The sequence below is a fragment of the Suncus etruscus genome, chromosome 10 (assembly GCF_024139225.1).
Source record: "Suncus etruscus isolate mSunEtr1 chromosome 10, mSunEtr1.pri.cur, whole genome shotgun sequence".
In the NCBI taxonomy this organism is placed as follows: Eukaryota; Metazoa; Chordata; class Mammalia; order Eulipotyphla; family Soricidae; genus Suncus; species Suncus etruscus.
In genome coordinates, this window is record NC_064857.1 from 7,684,597 (window position 1) to 7,705,684 (window position 21,088).

Here is a 21,088-nt window from a genome sequence, read left to right on the forward strand (position 1 = left end):
CTCAATAAAAAAATTAAAAAAAAGAAATGTATTTTCAAATAATATATGATCTAGCTCCATGAACATCATTTGACTTAATATGACCAATATAACTGAATACCAATATCATTTGTTCTAATATAAATCTTCTCATTATCTGTATTTTGACAATCGTATATATTCATACAAAATTAATGATGTCAAACAAAATAGACCAAGGCAAACAAACTCGTATATATGTATGAATGTGGCATCAGAGTACTACCCTAATATTCAATGGATATATAATCTTAAAGAAAAGTAAAAATTACTAAGAACTATGTCCCAAAGATCCAATAGACTCGATCCAAAAAAACTCCAGGGTTCTGGCTTACAAGGAACAGATGAATTTGGAGGTCAAAAAAAGTACAACCATCTGCTTAAAAATTGGCTAAAACATATCCAGGATCATAACAGAAGACAACGGAAAGCAGATGTTTGATGAAGTTATAAGAAAAAACATGTAACTCTTTGGATGGAACTTTACATGTAATAAAAGGCCATGAAAACCAAATTATTTTTATCATCTTTAATAATATCCTGTTCTATGCTTGTGAGCCTAGGGAGTCTGATTCCAAGAAAGAGATGTTTCTTTTAGAAGTTGTCAGGATACCAGCTTTCACTTTTATATTTTATTACCATTGAGGTCTTGATTCAAATACACTAGACAACAGAAAATTATAAAATTATTATTTTAAGATAACAAAATGATTAAAATGAACCTCAGAGGATTTCTGGGTCTTATCGCTAATTATAGGAGTGTTTATAAATACTCATAGACACTTAAGCTTATTATTTTATGCTTAATAAGATAAGAGAAAAATTAAAATCTAATAAAAACATAAATTCAAATGGAAACATAAATAAAAGTAATGGGACATAAAAGAAATATTATTTTGTTGTTATAGAAAAAACTCTCAATTTAATAAAAATAGATTAAGAAAAGCATATTGCATATATGTGAGAATATTCCATGACTGAATTAGCAGTTCCCATAGATGACTATTTCTGAATTGGACACAGATGACAGGGCTTTAGGGATATACACAAAAGCCAAAAAGAAGGAAAACTTAACTAAATATGACTGTGAAACAAACTTCAAAATCACTGTCACCATCCATAATTTTAAAAACTATATCAAATACTTCAGGCAATTGTTTTGTAGTTCATAAAAGTATAAAAAAAAGTATGAAAAAAAAGTTCATAAAAGACCTCAGCCATAGAGAATACTTATAGGCCTTCTAGTCTGAAAGCTTTATAAGCAAAGTTGAAACTTACAGGTATACATTTTACTAAAAAATAAAAACTGTGATTAGCGTGTGTATTAATACCAAGGGTAGTTTACTAGCCTTGAATAAAACAAACCTAGATTCAATCCTTGGCATCCCTTATGGGTGAGGCCAAAATAAAACAAATAAAAGAAAAGAATATGATGACTTTGAAATCTTATTCATTTTACATTCTTCATTCTTTTTTCATATTCTACATTTAAAAAGAAAATATAATTCTAAGAATTTCAATATATCAGCCCCTCAAAAATCACAGCCTTCTCCCTTAGGGTCCAATTCTTGGCAATTATCAACTACTTTACTACCTTCTTTATATTTATACAAAATCTTTGACTCTGTATATAGAACCATACTATAAAATTAAATTTTCTGTCAACCAAGAAGTTGGGATGTTTATATATATAGGAAATTCAGTATAAAAAGAGGAAGAGGAATCCAAGAAATCTATGGTCAGTATTTCTCAACACTTATTTAATTTTACAGCTGAGTAACTAATTTGGAAACTTGTTGAAGACAGCAAATTACATAGTTTAGTCATTTGAAGAAATAGCCAAGAGCAGACACACATGCCTGAAGCTGAAAGTGACAAAAAATGGTTCAGATCTCTGGTCAAAATGAATTTTGGCCCAAACTTAATTTCATTTGTGACTAATATGGGCAGAAATATTACAAAATCCTCAAATTGAGGGAAAGATATCCCAGGAATGGAATTACAGCTCCCATCCACAATAGGACATTTTCCTTCGACATTACCCAGCAATAATAATCTACTCCCTGGTGCCTCATTGCCTTATAAAAAGATCACTACTCAGACCTAAATACCAATCCCAAAGTCAAGGACAATAGAGTCAAGAGACCCAATCTACAACAAGCTATACACAAAGGGGACCTAATACACTAGCAGTCCAGAGGGCAAAGGGAGTCGGTATGGGATGCATGCTGGGAACTATGGTGGAAAGTCAACACTGGTGGTGGAAATGGCTCTAACATACTGTCACTATGTACCTTAAATATAACCGTGAAAGACCTGTAATTCATATCACACATAAAATTATTTAAAATAAAATTAAAAAAATAAAGATCACTACTTTGTAATGTATTGTTTTAGAAAATTCATTATATTGATTTGTTCATTTGTGTTGGCAACACCCAGTGATTCTCAAGGTTTACTGCTGACTCCTGCTGGGCGCACTCCTGGTGGTGCTCAGGAGACCTTTAAGGAGTACAAGAGATTGAACATGGATCAGCCTCATGCATGAAAGCATCCTTCTAGCTGTAGTACCTCTTTGATCCTAGAAAGCTGATTCTCCAAAAAAGTCGAGTTGCTTCTCTGTTGCACTGACTCATTCATTCTAATTTATCCATTATCTAATAATTATGCATGAAGGACATTGTATGTCCATGAAGCTAGAACATAACTGTCCTCAAATCAGAGAAATAAAAATAAATTACAACTGCCTTTGCTTTGACACTAATCTTTATTTTTCTCTCACTCCTGTATTATTTAGTATTACTCCTGTATTCCCTGAGTATTACTCACCTGAATCACACCTCCCAAAAAGGAAACAGCTGTAGCAACACCAATTCTTTGCATCTCGAAATCAGATAACCCTAGCACACTTGTGTTACTCTGGCTGGTCATGTTGTAACTGTTCTGAGGAACAAGCCGTTCCACTGCATTGGCTGAGATTAAGGACGTCAAGGCAAACGTACCTAAAAATAGAGGTGTGGAGAATCTATGAGGAACAGAATCAAATGAAGTGATTGATTTCTACTTTAATGTTGAATCCCCACTGTAAAACAAAACATCTATTAGAAACTTTCCTTGCACCCATGTTCCTCCACTCTTTACTCTAAGTCATGGATTAGGAAGGAAGCTGGCCACATGATGAGTGACCTTCTCTAGGAGATTTATTGAGGTTTGATTCCCACCGAGCTCCCAGACAGGAAAGGCAGTTCCCATTTCCCCTGCCTTATTGGGACAAGGAGAACAATTCCAGTTGTAGAGATCCGCAGAAAATAATTCACACAGTGAAGAGGTACAAGAATGGGTTCAGGAAATCCAGTGCTCAAGCAAGGAATTCAAACCACCCAAGCTTTCTGCTCTTAAGATGGAGAGCAGCTCAGTGGAACAAGAACAAAGAATGAGCCCTTGCCTTCCTCAGACCCCTGCTTTTATGGACAAGAATCAGGGCCCGGGGCCGGAGAGATAGCATGGAAGCAGTGCGTTTGCCTTGCATGCAGAAGGACTGTGGTTCAAATCCCTGCATCCTGTATGGTCCCCCGAGCCTGCCAGGAGTGATCTCTGAACGTAGACTCAGGAGGAACCCCTGAGCGCTGCCGGGTGTGACCCAAACACACACACACACACACACACACACACACACACACAGAATCAGGTCCCACACTAGGGTGGAAGAAGTATACCAAGTAAGGAATAATCCAATATACCATCAACAGATCACGCCCTAGGGTGGAGTACAAATATTAATTTGGTAGGATCAGTAACCCAACAGCCCACATATAGACAAATTCCTGCAAAGGACAAACATACCCACTCATTGTTCCTTACTTTTTATTTCAGACCTCCATAGAGATTGTTCTAGGGACTGAGATGGCTTGTATTTGAATGTAAGTCCTCAATTTATCACTAATATTATGTCAGCATATTTCTCAGATTCTAAACAATCTAATCCATAAGTAGAGAGAGTCCTATTTGCATCTCGAGGTAGAGGGAATATAAACAAGATGATAAATCAGCAACATGCTTCACTCAGTGACTAAGTCAGTGCCCTTTGCTTGAATTTGAGAGTCTATATTTCCATTCTTACTATACAAAATATATCATTTGAAGTTTGGGCCAAATCTTACATGCCACTGGGATTCATCTCAGAACCTCCAACTCTTGATTAATTTTTCTACTCCCTGTGGTCTCATAGTAAAAGAAAAAGACTTGGCCCAAATACATTTGGCTTAAATACACTTGGTTTAATATTTTCCTTTCCATGTCCCCCATATTTTGCTGGGCCTATGCAAACAACAATTGCCACTCTAACACCATTTTTGTTGTGCTCCTTTGACTCTAATCTTTTAAAAAAAAAAAACCACTTAAACTTTTGAGGTTAACTTAAATTAATATGCATGTGCGTGGAACTGTAAAAAAAAAACCATGCCTTCAATGTTAAAGGAGTTACATAAATTTTGTGGCTTTAGATTTCTTTGGGTACTGCTGAGAAATGTTATAATGTATTATAATCTGGGGGTTGAGGGACAAAGTAATTGTGCATGTGTTTTGTTTTATTTTTCTTAATGTTTTTTGGCTGAAAGTTCAAAATTAAGGTGTCAGCAAGGTGATTTCTTCTGAGAATTCTATTTATGAGTGATTGTCTTCTCACTGTAACTACCTTGTCCTCTTTCTTTGCATCTTTGTTCTCATTATAAGAGAGAGCAAGAGAGAGAGAGAAAAGAAAAACCAGCATGACTACATGAAGATAGTCAAAATTATGCATGCCATAATTTTTAGCTGAGTAAATCAGTTGTTTTTGGAAATGTAATCAGTGCTTGGTGATAACCTCTGGCTCTCTTCCATTAGTAATATGAGAAATATCAACCCACAAATTCTTACCTGTAGCAACATGTCGTCCCATTCCAAATATGGCATAAATAACAGCAGGAAATAAAGACCCATATAAACCAAAAACTGGGTGCACAGCTGAGAGTATGGCAAAGGACAACCCTGTGAAGATAAAGAAATCAGGACTATTTTATAATACATTGCTTATTACACATTGAAACAATATAGAAGCATGCAAACAACCCCCCTGAAATTTCATAATATTAGAAACCAATGATAAATTGATAAAAATATTAAAATTAAAAGCACAAGGTAAAATGACTATTGGTTATATGGACAAGAGAAATCATAATTTAATTAAGTATTCCTCTTGCTCAGTGTAACTAATGTTATTGTCCTAAGTAACAGATAATTCAGTTCTTAGATCAAATTAATATTCAATGTGAAAAGCAATTATTTTTTGATTACTATTTTTGCCTGGTTATAAAGATATCTAGAAGTGAGCCTTGGATTGGTGTATTTTTTATTTAAAATTATAATATCAAAACAACAAAAAATCAACTAGCAACAAATCACTTAGCAAATAATGGCTTAATGAGTTTACTGTGAGTTACATCAATTTTCACAAATTTTCTTACATTTGGGGGGGGAGACTTAGGGAACCACACCCATTTGTCATGCTCAAGGGTAACCCCTGGCTCTGTGCTCAGAAGTCACTCCTGGCAGGCTCTGTAGACCATATGAGATACTGGATATCAAATCCAGGTTGAGCATGTTGAGCAAGGCAAATGCCCTACTTGCTGTGTTATTACTCTGTCCCCACTTCTGTACTTTTTTAAAAAATTTCACTACTACTTATCTGTAAATAAGCAATATAAAATATAATAGTTCATGCTTGCCAGTGTATAGGCTTATAAATGAGTGAAAATTCAGGACAATAGTGAAGAAAAATTTACAGTGACAGTGGGATTTATCTTAGAACAATTGTGTTATGAGAAACTATGTAATATAATATTTCAGTAAATTAATAAAAAATTCATTGTAAAATGACAGATATCAAAATATCTGCATACACATTTGGAAATATATTTTTACATATCATATATTATTTGCACAACAGTACAATAGAGATAAAAGAAAACTAGTAGCTTTGCCAGTAGCTACTCCAAAACAACTAAGGCTAAAGTGAAGAGGCTGCTCATTCAATTTGCCTGGTTGACTGACTAAATGGTTTAGCCTAAGGATGTACCTAACAGTGGCAGGGCCAAATTGGAGCCCATGTTTCACTAAAGCAGGTCCTAGATTGTACTCAAGTAAAGGTTCTGAAAGAAAGAATAAACTACTTAAATTATTTAAATAGTCTTCGGGCTAATATCACTAGGTTTTTGGAGAAGGTAAAGGCACCTTCCTCTCATCTTCCTTCTTCTAGTTGCATACACACCCCTAAAAGCCACAATATCAGTAATAGTGCTCTGAATTTGTGAACAATTTCATTTGTTTAATGCTGTCATCCCCTATAGGATCACACCAGAAAAGGAACGTGATTCAAATACTGCTCTTAAGAAAGAAACAGAACTATTTATCACAGAAAATGTAATGTTTTTTTAAGCTTCAGACATCTGATTCAGAACATTTTCAACTAAATTTGTATTACATCAATTATTCATGATGATTTTTTGTTTTAGTTTGTTTTTTGGGCCACACCCTGTGACGCTCAGGGGGTTATTTCTCCTGGCTGTGCACTCAGAAATTGCTTCTGGGGGCTGGAGGGATAGCATGGAGATGGTGCATTTGCTTTACATGCAGAAGGACGTTGGTTCGAATCCCGACATCCCATATGGTTCCCCAAGCCTGCCAGGAGCGATTTCTGAGCGTAGAGTCAGGAGTAACTTCTGAGCACTGCCAGTGTGACCCAAAAACAAAAAACAAAAACAAAAAATAAGAAAGAAATTGCTTCTGGCTTGGGGGACCATATGGGACACCAGGGGATCTAACTGCGGTCCATCCTAGGTTAGTACATGCAAGGTAAATGCCCTACTGTTTGCGTCACTGCCCCACTCCCAATTATTCATGATTTTAATGGAATTATAAAATAATAGCATTTACAAAATGAGCAATGGACTTGAAAATGGGATTATGTAATCACACATACAGAGTCATTCTGATAACTTTCAGATTTTGTTGGCTGTGACTTCACTTCTCTTTTGTGAGGTCTCATAACAAAGAGTCACAAACACTTGTTTTATATTCATTAGGGAAATATGAGAGCAATATTTTATAAAATGACCCTTTGGATATGGAGCTTCAAATACCTCCCAGAAAACTACTGATATACCAAACTCCATGGAATAATTAATTCCATGGAATGATTAATAATGCCAATCCTTTTTATAAAAAACACTTAAATTTTATTATGTGCTGACTTGTGTCCCTAAAACTTTCAAAAGTTCTTCAACTTTAACACTTCAAAACATGATTTCCTTTGGAAACAGTAACATTTCAGCTGTAATTAATAAATAGAATAAAGTGTACTCCAAATCCATTAAAACTAGTATCTTTCTAAACTAATGTCCTTTAAGGAAAGAGACTACACACACACACACACACACACACACACACACACACACACACACACACACGATGAAGACAAAAGCACAGGGAATACTTCCACATGCTAAAGAACACCAAAGATTGATGGTAAAGTTCCAAAACTTGGGATAGAAACATGGAACAAGGGCCAGAGAGATGGTACAGTTTGCAGGGTTCTTGTCTTGCAAGAACCACCCAGGTTTGATCCCCAGCATCCCATGTGGTCCCCCCTGGAGTAGTTTCTGAGTCCAGAGCCAGAAGTGATCCCTGAACACTGCTGGGTGTGGGCCAAAATAAAACATGGAACAATAGTTTCTCCCTCACAGCTCTCAGAAACAACTTTGCAAACAGCTTAAGGTTAAACTTTTAATATTTATAGAAAACATATTTCTGCTGTTTAATTTTTCAAGTTATGTTTTTATTATGGGAACCCTAGTTAGTATACAGGTGACAGCTTCTGGAAGAAGGACGTTTAATACTGGGGAGCTACACTTCACATTTGAAACAGGATCAAAGCCAATTGCCCTTTATCAATATTAAATGCATCATAATCATGTAATCTATTCCTCATTGCATCTAAGCAATTTAGCTTCTAAAAAATAAGAGTCTGGAGATAATTTATTGAATGCAAAAGACTGTCTTTTGAAAACTGCTTAATCAAAATTCATTTCGAAGTTAAAAGACCAAATCAATCTCTACAACACACGGTGCTATCAGTAGAAATTGTGGTTGCTTGAAGCTCGGGCACAAAATTCTTAATGCATTCAGCATCTGAAACTAAGAAAATGGAGTCTATTGAATACTAAGTACAAATGTGAAGAAAGATAATTCAACTACTTTTCAAACTTTGCTTAGTCTGTGAAAGTTCTGCAGAACTTTGGAGTTTCATAAACTGCAGTTTTGACAAAAATTATCCCAGACTAAATGGTACCACTAAACTGGTACTAGATTATTCTGGACCCTTTTTAAGTTAGAAAAAGGAACATACTACAGACAAGCTCATTTATTTTGATGTAACTAAGGACTGGGAAACTGCCACTTATAAAAATATTGCTATCATTACCCCTGAAATTTTGAAAACACCAAACAAAGACATTTAGTTTGGTTAGTTTTGAAGAAAATCATTTCTCAAAACCATGTTCAAGTACTCTATTCAATTTGTTTCAAGTTGTCAAACAATGCTTTTCAGTTCTAAATGTTGGGTGCCTGGGTAAATTATTGCCTTTGGCTATCATTCAGAAGAATCTGTTAATTTGAAAAATGTGTTTAAAAACCAAGTTGACACTGATTAATGAAGTTAATCTACTTGATAAGACATAGCATTACCCAAATATAAACTCCTCAGTGAAAATAGTTTATGGGAGAAAAATTAGCCCATGATAAGAGCTAATTTTGTCATTATTAAATTATTGTCATTAAAATTAGCCAATGACAAGAACTAATTTTGTTATTACTAAATTCTTTTTATAAATTCTTGAAGTTGGGAATAAAAAGGTAGGTTAATGATATCTTTCTTAAATATAGAGTATAAGAGACATTTTAATACATATTACAGAATTTTGTCTGTGCATAGAATTGCTAAAGATAGAAGCACTTAAAAGTCTCTACTCCAAGGAACAAGTTCTAAGTGATAATTGTTTCTTGAAAGAAAGTTTGGAATTTGGAGAAACTACTAATAATAACCAAAGAAAGGAAATTAGTCAATCCTTTGCTATTTATTATTATTATTATTTAATCACTAATCAAAATCTCTATGATTACCATTTTTCAATGGCAATGAAAGGGTAATTTATGTGAACAAAAGGATGAAAATCAGGGTGAACTTGAGATACTTTGCAAGGTTAACAGTTGGAAAGTTGTATAACTACCTTATGAAACATGAAAGTATTGATTTCCTTTGTCCATCCCTTTTTATTTTTCTCCATCTGCCCCTCTGTTCCCCTTTTGTCAATCTCCTTTATTTTGGTTGGTTGTTTAGGGGGTCACACCGAGTGGTGCTCGGGCTTACTCCTGAATCTCTGCTCAGGGATCATTCAGGGGACCATATATAGTTTCTAAAATCAAAGACAGATCAATACCATGCAAGACAAATGCCTTAACCCCTGTACAATGTCTTCAGACCATTTCCCTATTTTTAAGCTGATCTCATATTATCCCTGCTTCAAAAGAGCTAGTGAAAATTGTAAGATGGGGAGTTGATTTTACAGGAAATATCTAAATATAGTTGGAGAAATGGGAAGAAAAGAAACTTGAGTCACTACAAAAAGTCTATCACCTGCACATTTCATTTTTTTTAGATCTCTTTAAATCTCTCAGGAATAATTAGTACATATATAACACCAATAATGAAAACTATCCTAGATAAGTATGCATATACATTCATACAAAATCAAGTTTTTTTATTGTGGGGAATGCTTCAGGACAGGTTTCTTGTAGTTCCTACAACAGGAACCCCATGTCATACAGATTATTTATAAGTGCCCAAGAAAAGCACAGCTGTGACATTCTTGGAAAACAACATACAGGGGTTTCTCTTTGGAATAACTGATGATCCTCAGAATTCCAAGCTAATTACTTACTACAAAATCCTTAGTACTGTCATGAATTCACTTTATATATATATAAATATATATATATATTTATATATATATACATGTATATAAATAGCAGAGAGTAAATAATTATACAACCATTCCAAATTGATCAAAATTGACCACTACAATTTTGGACTAGCTAAATTCTTCCTTGTTTCCGACTGGATTTCACAAATTAGAAGAACACAATGGTAGAATTTAAGAATTTAGTATTTCCTTTCTTTTTCTTTTCCTGCACCTTGTCTAGAACATGAAAAGTATGTCATCTGTAGTCTTCTTTAATAGGTTATTAGCACCTAGAGTAAAACATTTGCTGTCTTTTATTTTATTTATTTTGGTTTGGGATTTCACACCCTGTGGTGCACAGGGCTTACTTAGTTCCTGGATTCTCCTGGTGGTGAACAGAGGAGCATATGGGGTTCCAGGGAGAGAAACTGGTTTAGCAGCTATCTAAGGCATGTACCCTATTCATTGTACTATCACTCCAAACCCCAAAATTTGCTGTATTTTCACCTATAGGCTCAATTGTTCCATCTTCTAGCAGGAACACTAAAGTTTCAGTTTCTTCCAGGAAATCATGCCTTTCACCAGTAATGGGCTGAGAATAAGAGGGGTGAACACAACCCCAAACAGCAGTTAAACATATAAATACAAGCTCAATTGGTCGATTAGAGATGTGTACTCCTTTATGCAAAGCATATGGGATACATGTAATATTCAAAAGAATTTAGGTACTTATTCTTAGAAATTTAGATGATTATATGGTTTTATCACAACCTAATAATAATTTATACCTAATGCTATCCAGAATAATATGTTCAATATAAATCATAGGAATGGCCTGAATGCCTATCAGATAGATAGGATTAAATTAAAAATTTATGTAAGGGCCAGAGTGGGTAGCACAGCAGGTAGGGTGTTTCCTTGTAGGAGGCCAACCTGAGATAGTCGCTGGCATCCCATATGGTCCCTTCGCCTGCCACAGACCATTGGGTTCTTAGCACAAAGCCAAGAGTAACCCCTGAGCTCCCCTAAAACAAACAAAAATTGGCATAAGAGTACAGTAAAATATCATCTAGATATCAAAACAGACTGACTTTTAACCACCTCTATTAATCTGGATGCATAATGTTGTACATGAGAAAGAAGCTGAAGACATCTTTTTAAGAATACTGAAGAAAAATTTGATATGACTGCTAGTGATTTTTACATCTCTCTAAATTTTTTTTTATTTTGTGGATTTGGGAACCACATATAGCAGTGCTCAGGATTTATCCCAGGGTCTGTGCTCAGGGTCATTACTGGAGAGTATCGAGGGACCATATTGTGTTCTGAGATAGAATCCTACTAACCCAGGTCAGTGGCAGGCAAAGCAATACCCTATCTGTTATGCACTCTCTTCTGCCACAATCTTTGAAAAATTTTTTTTTTTTTTTGGTTTTTGGGCCACACCCGTTTGACGCTCAGGGGTTACTCCTGGCTATGTGCTCAGAAATCGCCCCTGGCTTGGGGGGACCATATGGGACGCCGGGGGATCGAACCGCAGTCCGTTCCTTGGTAGCGCTTACAAGGCAGACACCTTATCTCTAGTGCCACCTTCCAGGCCCCAATCTTTGAAAATTTTTAAAGACATATTTTGGGTTGTTACAATAAAGTTTTGTTGCCAAAATTTAAAAACAAGATCAAGAAAAGTTGAGGTCTTTAAATTCTATTATTGTGTTTAAACTATAATAAGTGAGCACCAAAGCAAATCCTGATCTTTATGAGCCTAAATCTCTGGGCAATTTTCAAGTTTTCTTTGAAAAAGGAAAAGATAAAATTACAGTGTAAGAGTAGTCCAAAATTCCAATATTTATTTAGAGTGCTAAATCATACTGAATTATAAATTTTAAAATGCTAATTCCGAGATCAGATCTCCAGAAAAATATTTAGATTAATTCACTATCCAATACAATCCTCTTAATATTTTCCCTTTACAAGCTTAAACTGTTATTCTTTGAAGACTTCTTCATAGGACAAGGATTCTTGCAATGTTCTCTATAGACCAAATAGGAAGGTAATTTTGGCTCCTTTTCACATCTTAGACTTTTGTAATTCTTCATCTCAGGTGTTTTTGACCTCGCCTGTCTCCTGCAGTTCTGCGGGGGCTGTCTAACATCATGCAGGGTTCTCTAACGGCTCTTCTGTTTCTCACGCCCTAGAATTTCCCTGTGGACACCTGCATAAGGGATTCTGCTAATGTCCAGAGGCACCGCCAAGTGATTGATTGATCAAAGGAGTGCAGTAGGGAAAAATAATAAATGTATGGGTAATGGTACAGAAGTAGTGCTTTCACCTTGCACACAGTAGACTTGGGTTCAAGCTTTGACAACTCAGATTGTCCCCAAGCACAACCAGAAATAATGTCTGAGCACAGAGGCAGGAGTAAACCCTGAGCACCACCAGGTATGGCAGAAAACCCCAAAAAATAATAGTTTAAGGTTTTTTTTAAACAAAAGTAAGGTTTCCTTCCTCTTCACTAACATGATCTGGAGGCACATCCAATGCCTATGTGTATTGGGGGGTAATCAGTCACATCAATAGAGCCATCAGCCACTCTTAGAGGTGAGGAGCTCTATTGCAGGCATCATCTCATTTTTGCTTCCCAATCCCTCAGTCCAATATTCTAGACATTATTTTATGGCAGAACAGAATATGAGTTCTCTGACTTCGTGTCTAATTTCTAAAGGATCAGGATTAGATAACTCTATTTAAGTTGACTTTCTTTTCTTTTGTTTTCTTTTCATTATTTTTTGTTTTATATTTTCACCTTTTGGCTACACCTAGAGGTAACTCAGATATGTGCTCAGTAGGCCATGGGGTGCCAGGGATCAAACCCAAGTTTCCTACTACCAAAACATGTGATCTGCCTCTCTATGGCTCTAGTTTTCTTTTTAAATATTGATAGATTGACATTATCATCTTACCTTAGTAACAAATTCATAATATCAAGTGAAATTTAAGCTATCAAAGAGGAGAAATGCTTAATAGTCAGATTTTAAGTTTTCTTATGCAAAATGTAAATATTTAAGAATTGCAGATATTATCAGTTTCTTGACAATGCCTTTGCAGTAATACAATTCTGTGAGGTTTATCTGGTCTCTGTCAGCATCAATCTTTTGCAACAATATCCTCTTCACAGACCTCCCCCCAAAATATCTATGGTCTCTTCAATATCCCAGACATAAGAAGAAAAGGAAGTTGAATTGGGAAGAAATTCCACTGGATCAGAGTGGGCAGGAAATAACCTTGAGTTAGAATATTCGTATTTCTAGAAAGACTAACAATTCAAGAAAGTATCTTGTGACTATTTTAAAAGTATAGATTATTTTCTGAAGAAAAAGGGGTTCCAGGAAGTGCACTGTTGAAAGATGGCTATGAGGAAGAACTTGTGCCAGACTATTCCAAAAGAAAAAGAAAGCAGACAGATGAATGACAGGACCTAATTTCCTGAAGTATCCGAGGATGACAGTATTTGAGGGTATGCATGTAAGTATAGACACAAATATGCCTCACATGTGCCATGTAATTGTTTTCTCTTACCGTAAATCACATTCATATTCTGATATTTCCAAAGTAAGAAGCCTGTTCCATTTTTATTGTTTTTTAGTAAAGAAATTACTTGGACCAGAAAGCTAACTGAGCAGGCTTGCTTGCCTAAACATTGACTTTGAAGTACTATTTGGAGAAGTCAAACCACCTCCAGGAGTGATCCTTGAGCTCAGGGACAAAAGTTAAGAACTGAGCACTGCTTGGTGTGACACAAAGTTAAGAGGGACAGAGAGAGATGGACAGACAGAGAAAGATATTATTTAACTCTAAACATTATTAGAAATTTTAGAGCAGAAGGGGGAGTGAGTAGAGTGAGAAAAACATGCCTTAATCACAGTGGCTGAATCATAATGTGAACACCAGACCACTGGGACCTGAAATGATAGTATTTTTTACATCATGGGACTAGAGAAATAGTACTGCAGGTAGAGTAGCTGTCTTGCACATGGCATCCTCAAATTCAATCCCTGATATCACATTTGCTATTCCACACCCTGCCAGGAATGATCTCTGAATGCAGAGTCAGAAAGAAACCCACTGTGGCCCAAAGAAGCAAAAAAGGAACTTTTCAGACTGTGATAGTATAACATAGAAATACTGGTGTGTACCACCAGTGGCTCACATTTAATGTGATTCAATCAACAGAAATTACAGCACATGCATCATTATCTTAGTTCCTTCCAAAATAGATTATACACAGTATAATCCTCTGAAAGTATTAATTTCCTATGTAGATAAGCCAACTACTTCCAAAGAAGTTTCAATCATTTCCCTGCAAAGAAGCAGACTCACAAGAATATGAGGAAAATAGGACACAATTGCTAAGTTCTATCTAACTCAAAGCAACCTAAGGAGCAGTTGTCTGAGAAGACCAGTGAAGATAGGCATGGTGGTACATGGCTGGTCCAGCTTTCCATGGGATCCAAGAGGAGAAAAGACCCAAGTTGGCCACATGAGATTGGATGAAGAAGATAATGAACTTTCTCTGTGTACTGTTTCCTTCTTTAATAGTACCCCCAATTAACATAAAATAAGCTGAATGATGGTTATTAACTTTGCAACAAACATATCTTTTTAATGTTATTCTATAGGCTGAGAGGAGATAGCTAAATGGGATGAATCGCATGCTTGCAAACAGCTGGCCAGCTGCAATCCCAGGCAGCACATGAACTCACCCCTCAACCAGAAGTGACACTCAGTACTGGTCAGAGTATGGCCCCAAAAATCACTTTTCACCCCCCCAAATAGAAAATTAAATAAGTATAACAAATGCCATTTTACTCAGTCATGGACACATACCAGGATGGAATGAGTTCTAAATGCTCTTTAGGTTTTTCTCCATTCACTTTTTAGGGGGAATTTGTTTATTTTCATTCCTATTTCAATTTAAGCTGAGTTGAGAGGATGTAAAATGGAAAGAGATAAAATATGTTCTCGTTCATGCAAAGAGGACCTTGAAGTGTTGCATCAGATCTTTCTAGAAACTCATATTAGTAATAGCTAGAAGTATGATTCAAAGCACCAATCCATGGCTAATAAAAGGGGTACTCTCATCAATTTTAAATGGTTAGAACTTCTCTGAAAATAATGCTGAGAATGAGCATAAGCATGAGAATAAACAGAGTGAAAATTTTGTTGAAACATCTTTCATCAAATAGCAGAATCAAGAACAAGTGTGTTCTGGACTTGTAAGCACAGTTCCCTCAAGCACGTCACTCACATCTACCCTCTTAAGATGAGAACTTTCCTACATTCATACTAGGCTGTGTACCTGGGTTCCCTCCACCTTTGGAAGGGCCTGTATCCTCCCTCTTGGAAGAGCCACATCCTGCGCAGCTCAAGAGTTACTCCTGGCTCTGCGTTCAGGACTCACTCCTAAAGGGCTCACAGCATTCTTAGTGACTCAATACAGGGCTCCAGTTGAACAATAACAGTTCAACAGTTCAACCAAAACTGGGCATGCAGTTGTGATAGCGTTGACCCAGTCTTAGGTTTACAATGATTTGGGCATGATTTAACTTACAGGCTTAATACCAGAAGAGGGTTCTTTATGTACTTCCCTTGGAAGCAGAAGTGTGAAAGTCAGGAAACACTTGGTAGTCTCAATTGGCCAATGAGGGTCTATTTGTCCAGGAGACATCTTCTATTTCTTAACCAATCTCAGTGGCCCTCCTGCCATTCTTAGGTCAGGAATACATGAAATCAATGGGTAGGTATGCGTGTGTGTGTGTGTGTGTGTGTGTGTGTGTGTGTGTGTGTGTGTGTGTGTGTGTGGTGGCCAGTCCTTCTGTTTGGAATCAATTCATCATTTTTGTCTGTGTGAAAGGCTGGACTGTTAGAGTCAGGTTAAAATGAGAAATAGAAATCCTTATACCTGGGAAAAATGCATCATCAAAGAAGTCTAATTAATTTGAAACCTAACAATTTCAAAATATTAGGTGCTTTGGAACATCTTGAGACCATATAAGCTAAAAGGTTTCTAAAGAGAATATTAGACCTACCTACAGAGAAGTCGAAAAATCTGTATTCTCATAGAAAAAGTTTTTCAGTCTTTCTCTTGAAAAAAGTTAAGAATAGACCCCAAAATTCTCTTGAACTTCAAAATTTTAAATGTTTAGATAGAGTTGCCCTGACACTCCCACATGAGATAAAAACTCGAGACCACCTCCTGCGCTTTGTATTGACCTGATCTACCAACTCATTGTGCTGATTCGATCATTGTATCTTTACACTGGTCAACCCTGGATAACCACCATGTAACAGATAAAATATCAATGTCTTTATTAATCCAATCCTCTGCTCTGCCCTTGGCCAGTTCCCACAACCACTCAGTGAATAAATAATGAGGCATCCCAAAATGAAGTGTTCTCTAATCTTGCTTTGTTTATGAAAAATAAGCCAGTTTTATTAAGCCATCTAGCAAATTAAAGATAGAGATAAAACTTTTCTGTTACTTGCCTTTTTGTAGAAATCAGATTCTAGTTCTATGTAAGTGATTGAATAAAAAAGTACTCTTGATTTAAAATGAAATAGAGATGAAAACAACTTTACACATTATAGCATCCCAGTTTATAAGGGGACCCTAAACTGTACATGTTGTCACTAGTTTAATTCGGATAGTTAAAGCCAGAGCTTTATGATAGAGAACTTCAGCTGACAAGGCAGATATGCTCTTTCTTGAGCCTGCTAATAGGCTGAAGAACTTCTAAATAAAACATCAATCTTGGTTCCAAATAAGCTCTCTTAGTCTCACATGCATACTCATGTTTAAGAAATTGCTTTTCATTCTTATAGAAATATTTGTAGTACTATATTGCTTGGGTTCTTGCTTTAACTTCTGTCTCTTTTTTAACTTTAACTTCTGAATCTTTTTGTTTTTTTTTGTTTGTTTGTTTGTTTGTTTTTAGTTTTGGGGCCACATCCGGTGTTGCTCAGGGGTTACTTCTGGCTATGCACTCAGAAATCACTACTGGCTTGGGGGACTATATGGGATGCCGGGATTTGAATCACCATCTGTCCTGAGTCAGCCAAGTGCAAGGCAAATGCCCTACCTCTGTGCTATTGCTCTGGCCCCTTCTCAGAGAGTTTTCTAAGACAGAAAAATGTTCTGTCTTCCCAAGGGCATAGAAAAGGCATTTTACTCACCCAGTTCAAATCATGCTCTTCCCTTTTTCAGAGTTTCAGATCAACAACTCTGAAACCCAATGAATCATTGTCTGCACCTCATTAAAATTTCACCCCTTAGGTAGGCAGAGTCGACAGTTCTTTGGTCAGCATGAAGAAGTTCTAGAAAACTGACCCTCACCCATTTTCCTCTTAAAATATTTGAAGGTGGTGATATCTCTAGGGGGGAGATGAAGCAGGCAGGTAGATAGGGAAATGTCCCCTTATAGTAATGAGTTACTATAATTGAGACATTATAAAGCTAAGACATGGATTTCGATTATTCTCGTCTTTACACTAAGACAACCAGGATCCATCTTGTGGATTTGGAACTAATGTATCTAATAAGAGAAGTTCTACCAGGAACAAAGACCAGGAAAAGAAAGTCAAAGAAGATCAAGTGATCTTCCCTCATCCCACAATGACTAAAGAACTCTTATCTCTTAGAAACCAACCCCCCCCAGAGGTGTGGGTCAAGGGTTGGTAGAATGAAGCTCACCACAGAGTCGTGAGTACAGTTAGAGAAATAACTACACTGACAACCATCATGACAATGGTTTATGAGTGTTTGGTATACAGGCCAGGAATATGAACAGATACGAACATATATATTCACATGAGACTCTGAGTTTAATCTCTATCTAGCTTTATAAAAATTTTTAAGGATAGCCTATGCATTCTTTTTTTAAAAAATTTTTTCATTTAAATGGTGGTGATTTAAAAAATGATTCATGGTTCAAGAACAAATCCACAATGTCAACCTCCCTCCATCAAAATTCCCAGAGTACATCCCATGTCACCACCAGCTTCTGACCCAGCCTGCCATCATAATAGGCACTTTGAAACAAATAAATGTGATTTTAATTAAAAGGTTTTTAAATACAATCGATCGACTCTTATGTGAAATTTGTAGTTCAGAGAAGGTAATTATGGGAGACAGTTTTATTAGAAGAAAAGAATTGAAGTAAAAAAAAAGTAGGAAGTACATTTTTATAGCTCTTTCCTAGAAGTTTCCAACAGCTCTAAATTTCTAAAACTCTTTCTTGTGGTTCATTCTTATAACTAAGAATATTTTCCAGGGGCCAGAGAGAGAGCTCAAAGATCTGGAACATGTGTTTTGCTTATGGGAAGCCGTGGTTTGACCCTGAAACCTTATGAGGCCTTACTGTAAGGAACCCTAGATCAAGAGTCAGTCATAATCCCTAAGCACCTCAAAATAAAAACCAAAAAAGTTTTTATCCTGAAAATTACTTTTGTACATTTTTTTACTTTGTTGTTGTTGTTGTTGTTGTTGTTGTTGTTGTTGTTGTTGTGCCTAACCTGACTCTGTTCAGGACTCATTCCTGGCTCTGTGCTCAGCAATCACTCCCGGTGGAAATGCAGTGACCATGTGCATATTAGCAACTAAACAGGGTTCAGTAGCATGCAAGGCAAGCCTGCTCCCACTATACTATCTCTCCAAAGTACATCCAAATTTTTCTTTCCCAAAACTTGTGTTCACTCTGTCCCAGTATGCCATGGCCTTCCAGAGCCTCTCTCCTTTCCCTTTGCTAGTTCCTCATTTACTGACCTATAAATGTTCCATGAGTTTCCTTCCATTCTAATTTCTTTGTTAATTTTTTTCTTACAAATTACAAAAATAAAAAAAATTTTTTGGTTTTTGGGCCACACTCGGTGATGCTTAGGGTTTACACCTAGCTACTCACTCAAAAATCGATTGCTCCTCGCTTGCGGGACCATATGAGATGCTGGGGAATCAAATTGCAGTCCTTCCTAGGTTAGGGCATGCAAGGCAAATGCCCTAGCGCTTGAGCCACTGCTTCAGCCCCACAAATTAATTATTATTGCATAGCTTTCAGTGGTCCTCAAACTATGGCCCGCAGGCCACATATTATATTTGTATCTGTTTTGTTTCTTCATTGCAAAATAAGATATATGCAGTGTGCATAAGAATTCATTCATAAGTTTTGTTTTTACTATAGTGAGACCCTCTAATGGTCTGAGGGACAGTGAACTGGTCCCCTGTTTAAAAAGTTTGAGGACCCCTGGTTATGTTATGCTTATATATATGGATGTATCTATGTTAGGTATTCAAGAAGTCTGTATAAACCCCTGTATTCATTGCAGCACTATTCACAATAGACAAAATTAGGAAATAACCCATGTCCAAGACCATATATATGACTAAACAGAGAACCTAAGGCACATCTATACAATAAAATACTACTCAGTTTTAAGAAACAATGAAATTTTCTGTTATGAGAGATCTGGAGATCATGCTGAGTGAAGTCAAGTAAGAGAGAAATACACAGAATAGTTTCTTTATATCTGGGATATTAAAAAATTAGCAAGAAAATAAAAATGCCCAAAGGCAGCATTCATGGAGAATTTGTCTTCAGTCTGAAGCATACCATGCTACCTAAACAAAGCTGTGCAAGCATCAGCCTATCACATGTTTCACTGTCTTTTTCAGGACCAAGATTCTGTGACCCACCTCTCATATCAGACTTAGAATCACCCGAGCACAAGATACAAGAGCTCTCCTTATTAATTTCTGCTAGTTTGGGGCTAATCCCTTATTCATTCATTTTTCTTTTAACCAGGAGTCTAATTTCATGCCTCCCATGAACTCAAGTCCATCGACCAAAATCTGAGACACACTCATGTAGAGAACTAGAAAAAACTTTCAGGCCTATCCATATGCTTGACCCTCTAACCCTAACTCAGACACTTTGGAAAGGGAAAAAGTCTAAATAGGACTCATTCTTGAATAGGAGAAATGCAGGTACATATGTCTTTGTTTTTTCCTTTTCAATGAGTCTTTATTTAACTATGCAGACAGGAGACAAGGACTATGGGATCCCTCAAGAGTAAACTCTGATATTTCTCTTTAACTTTTCCACAAACACATGAAAACCTCAGCTTTATAAGACATAAAGAGGCATCCCACAAGTCTCTTGTTCAAACCATTTTAATCCATTTAACTGAACTATACTTTGCCAATTACTTAAATGCAATACTGATCAACATTCCCAGATCTTACTTACTGTGTTGTTGGGGCCTCAAATGCTTCTCTGGAGAAAGTATTTCTGAAAATGCCATTTCACATATCACACATCAAATCTTGCCCATTCTCACTTTATCTCTATTTATCCTACTTTAATTATCAATTATTTATTTTCTGTTAATCATAGATAGATTGACAGCACTCAATAAAATACTAAATACAAACATAAAATTCCTTGGCCCCACCCTCAGTTATACAACTGACTCTACACAGAAAGAGACTGAAACCAATACTCTGGAAACTTCCATTATGAAAATGTTCCCACCCTTCAATCCCCACACCGGAATGATATTTTCAAGACTGAAATAACAAGATCATATTCTCAGACACTTCAGTAAAAATTTCTGAAGAAGGAAAAAATAATAAGCCCATGAAGGCTGGATTTGTTGTCTTATGCTTCTTTGTCTCTTTCCAAGAACATGTGAAAGATGGTGTGTTTTTTAATAGAAATAAAGAACCCTAGGAAGGCAGATTAGTATTCTTGAAAACAAAATAATTAGGTGGTAGTAGGCACTTCCAAGAATTACACATAAGAAATGAAAACCAAACTGTGTGGGTCCTGATGAATGTTATTTTCTTCTGGTAACTGGTTTGTGGTGTTTTGGGATTATTATTAGCAAACCACAAGTTAATCAGCAGTCTGGTTCACAACACCAACTGGCTCAGAATGAAACACTATTTACCAATGAGTGCCCCTGGATTA

General features: G+C 36.2%; 2 protein-coding genes across 2 annotated transcripts in view; one reads left to right on the plus strand and one right to left on the minus strand.

Annotated features, from left to right (window-relative positions):
* PIP4P2 (phosphatidylinositol-4,5-bisphosphate 4-phosphatase 2) overlaps positions 1-21,088 on the plus strand; it is a 523,645-nt gene that overhangs the window by 274,375 nt on the left and 228,182 nt on the right. The gene's annotated exons all lie outside the window — the stretch shown is intronic.
* The window catches only part of SLC26A7 (solute carrier family 26 member 7), a 135,582-nt gene that overhangs the window by 105,921 nt on the left and 8,573 nt on the right, over positions 1-21,088 (minus strand). The window contains exons 2-3 of the mRNA XM_049782122.1: positions 4,933-5,043; positions 2,848-3,020 (exon numbers count right to left, since the gene is read on the minus strand). Coding sequence (XP_049638079.1) covers positions 2,848-3,020; positions 4,933-5,043 — 284 coding nt within the window. The remainder of the gene's footprint in view (positions 1-2,847; positions 3,021-4,932; positions 5,044-21,088) is intronic.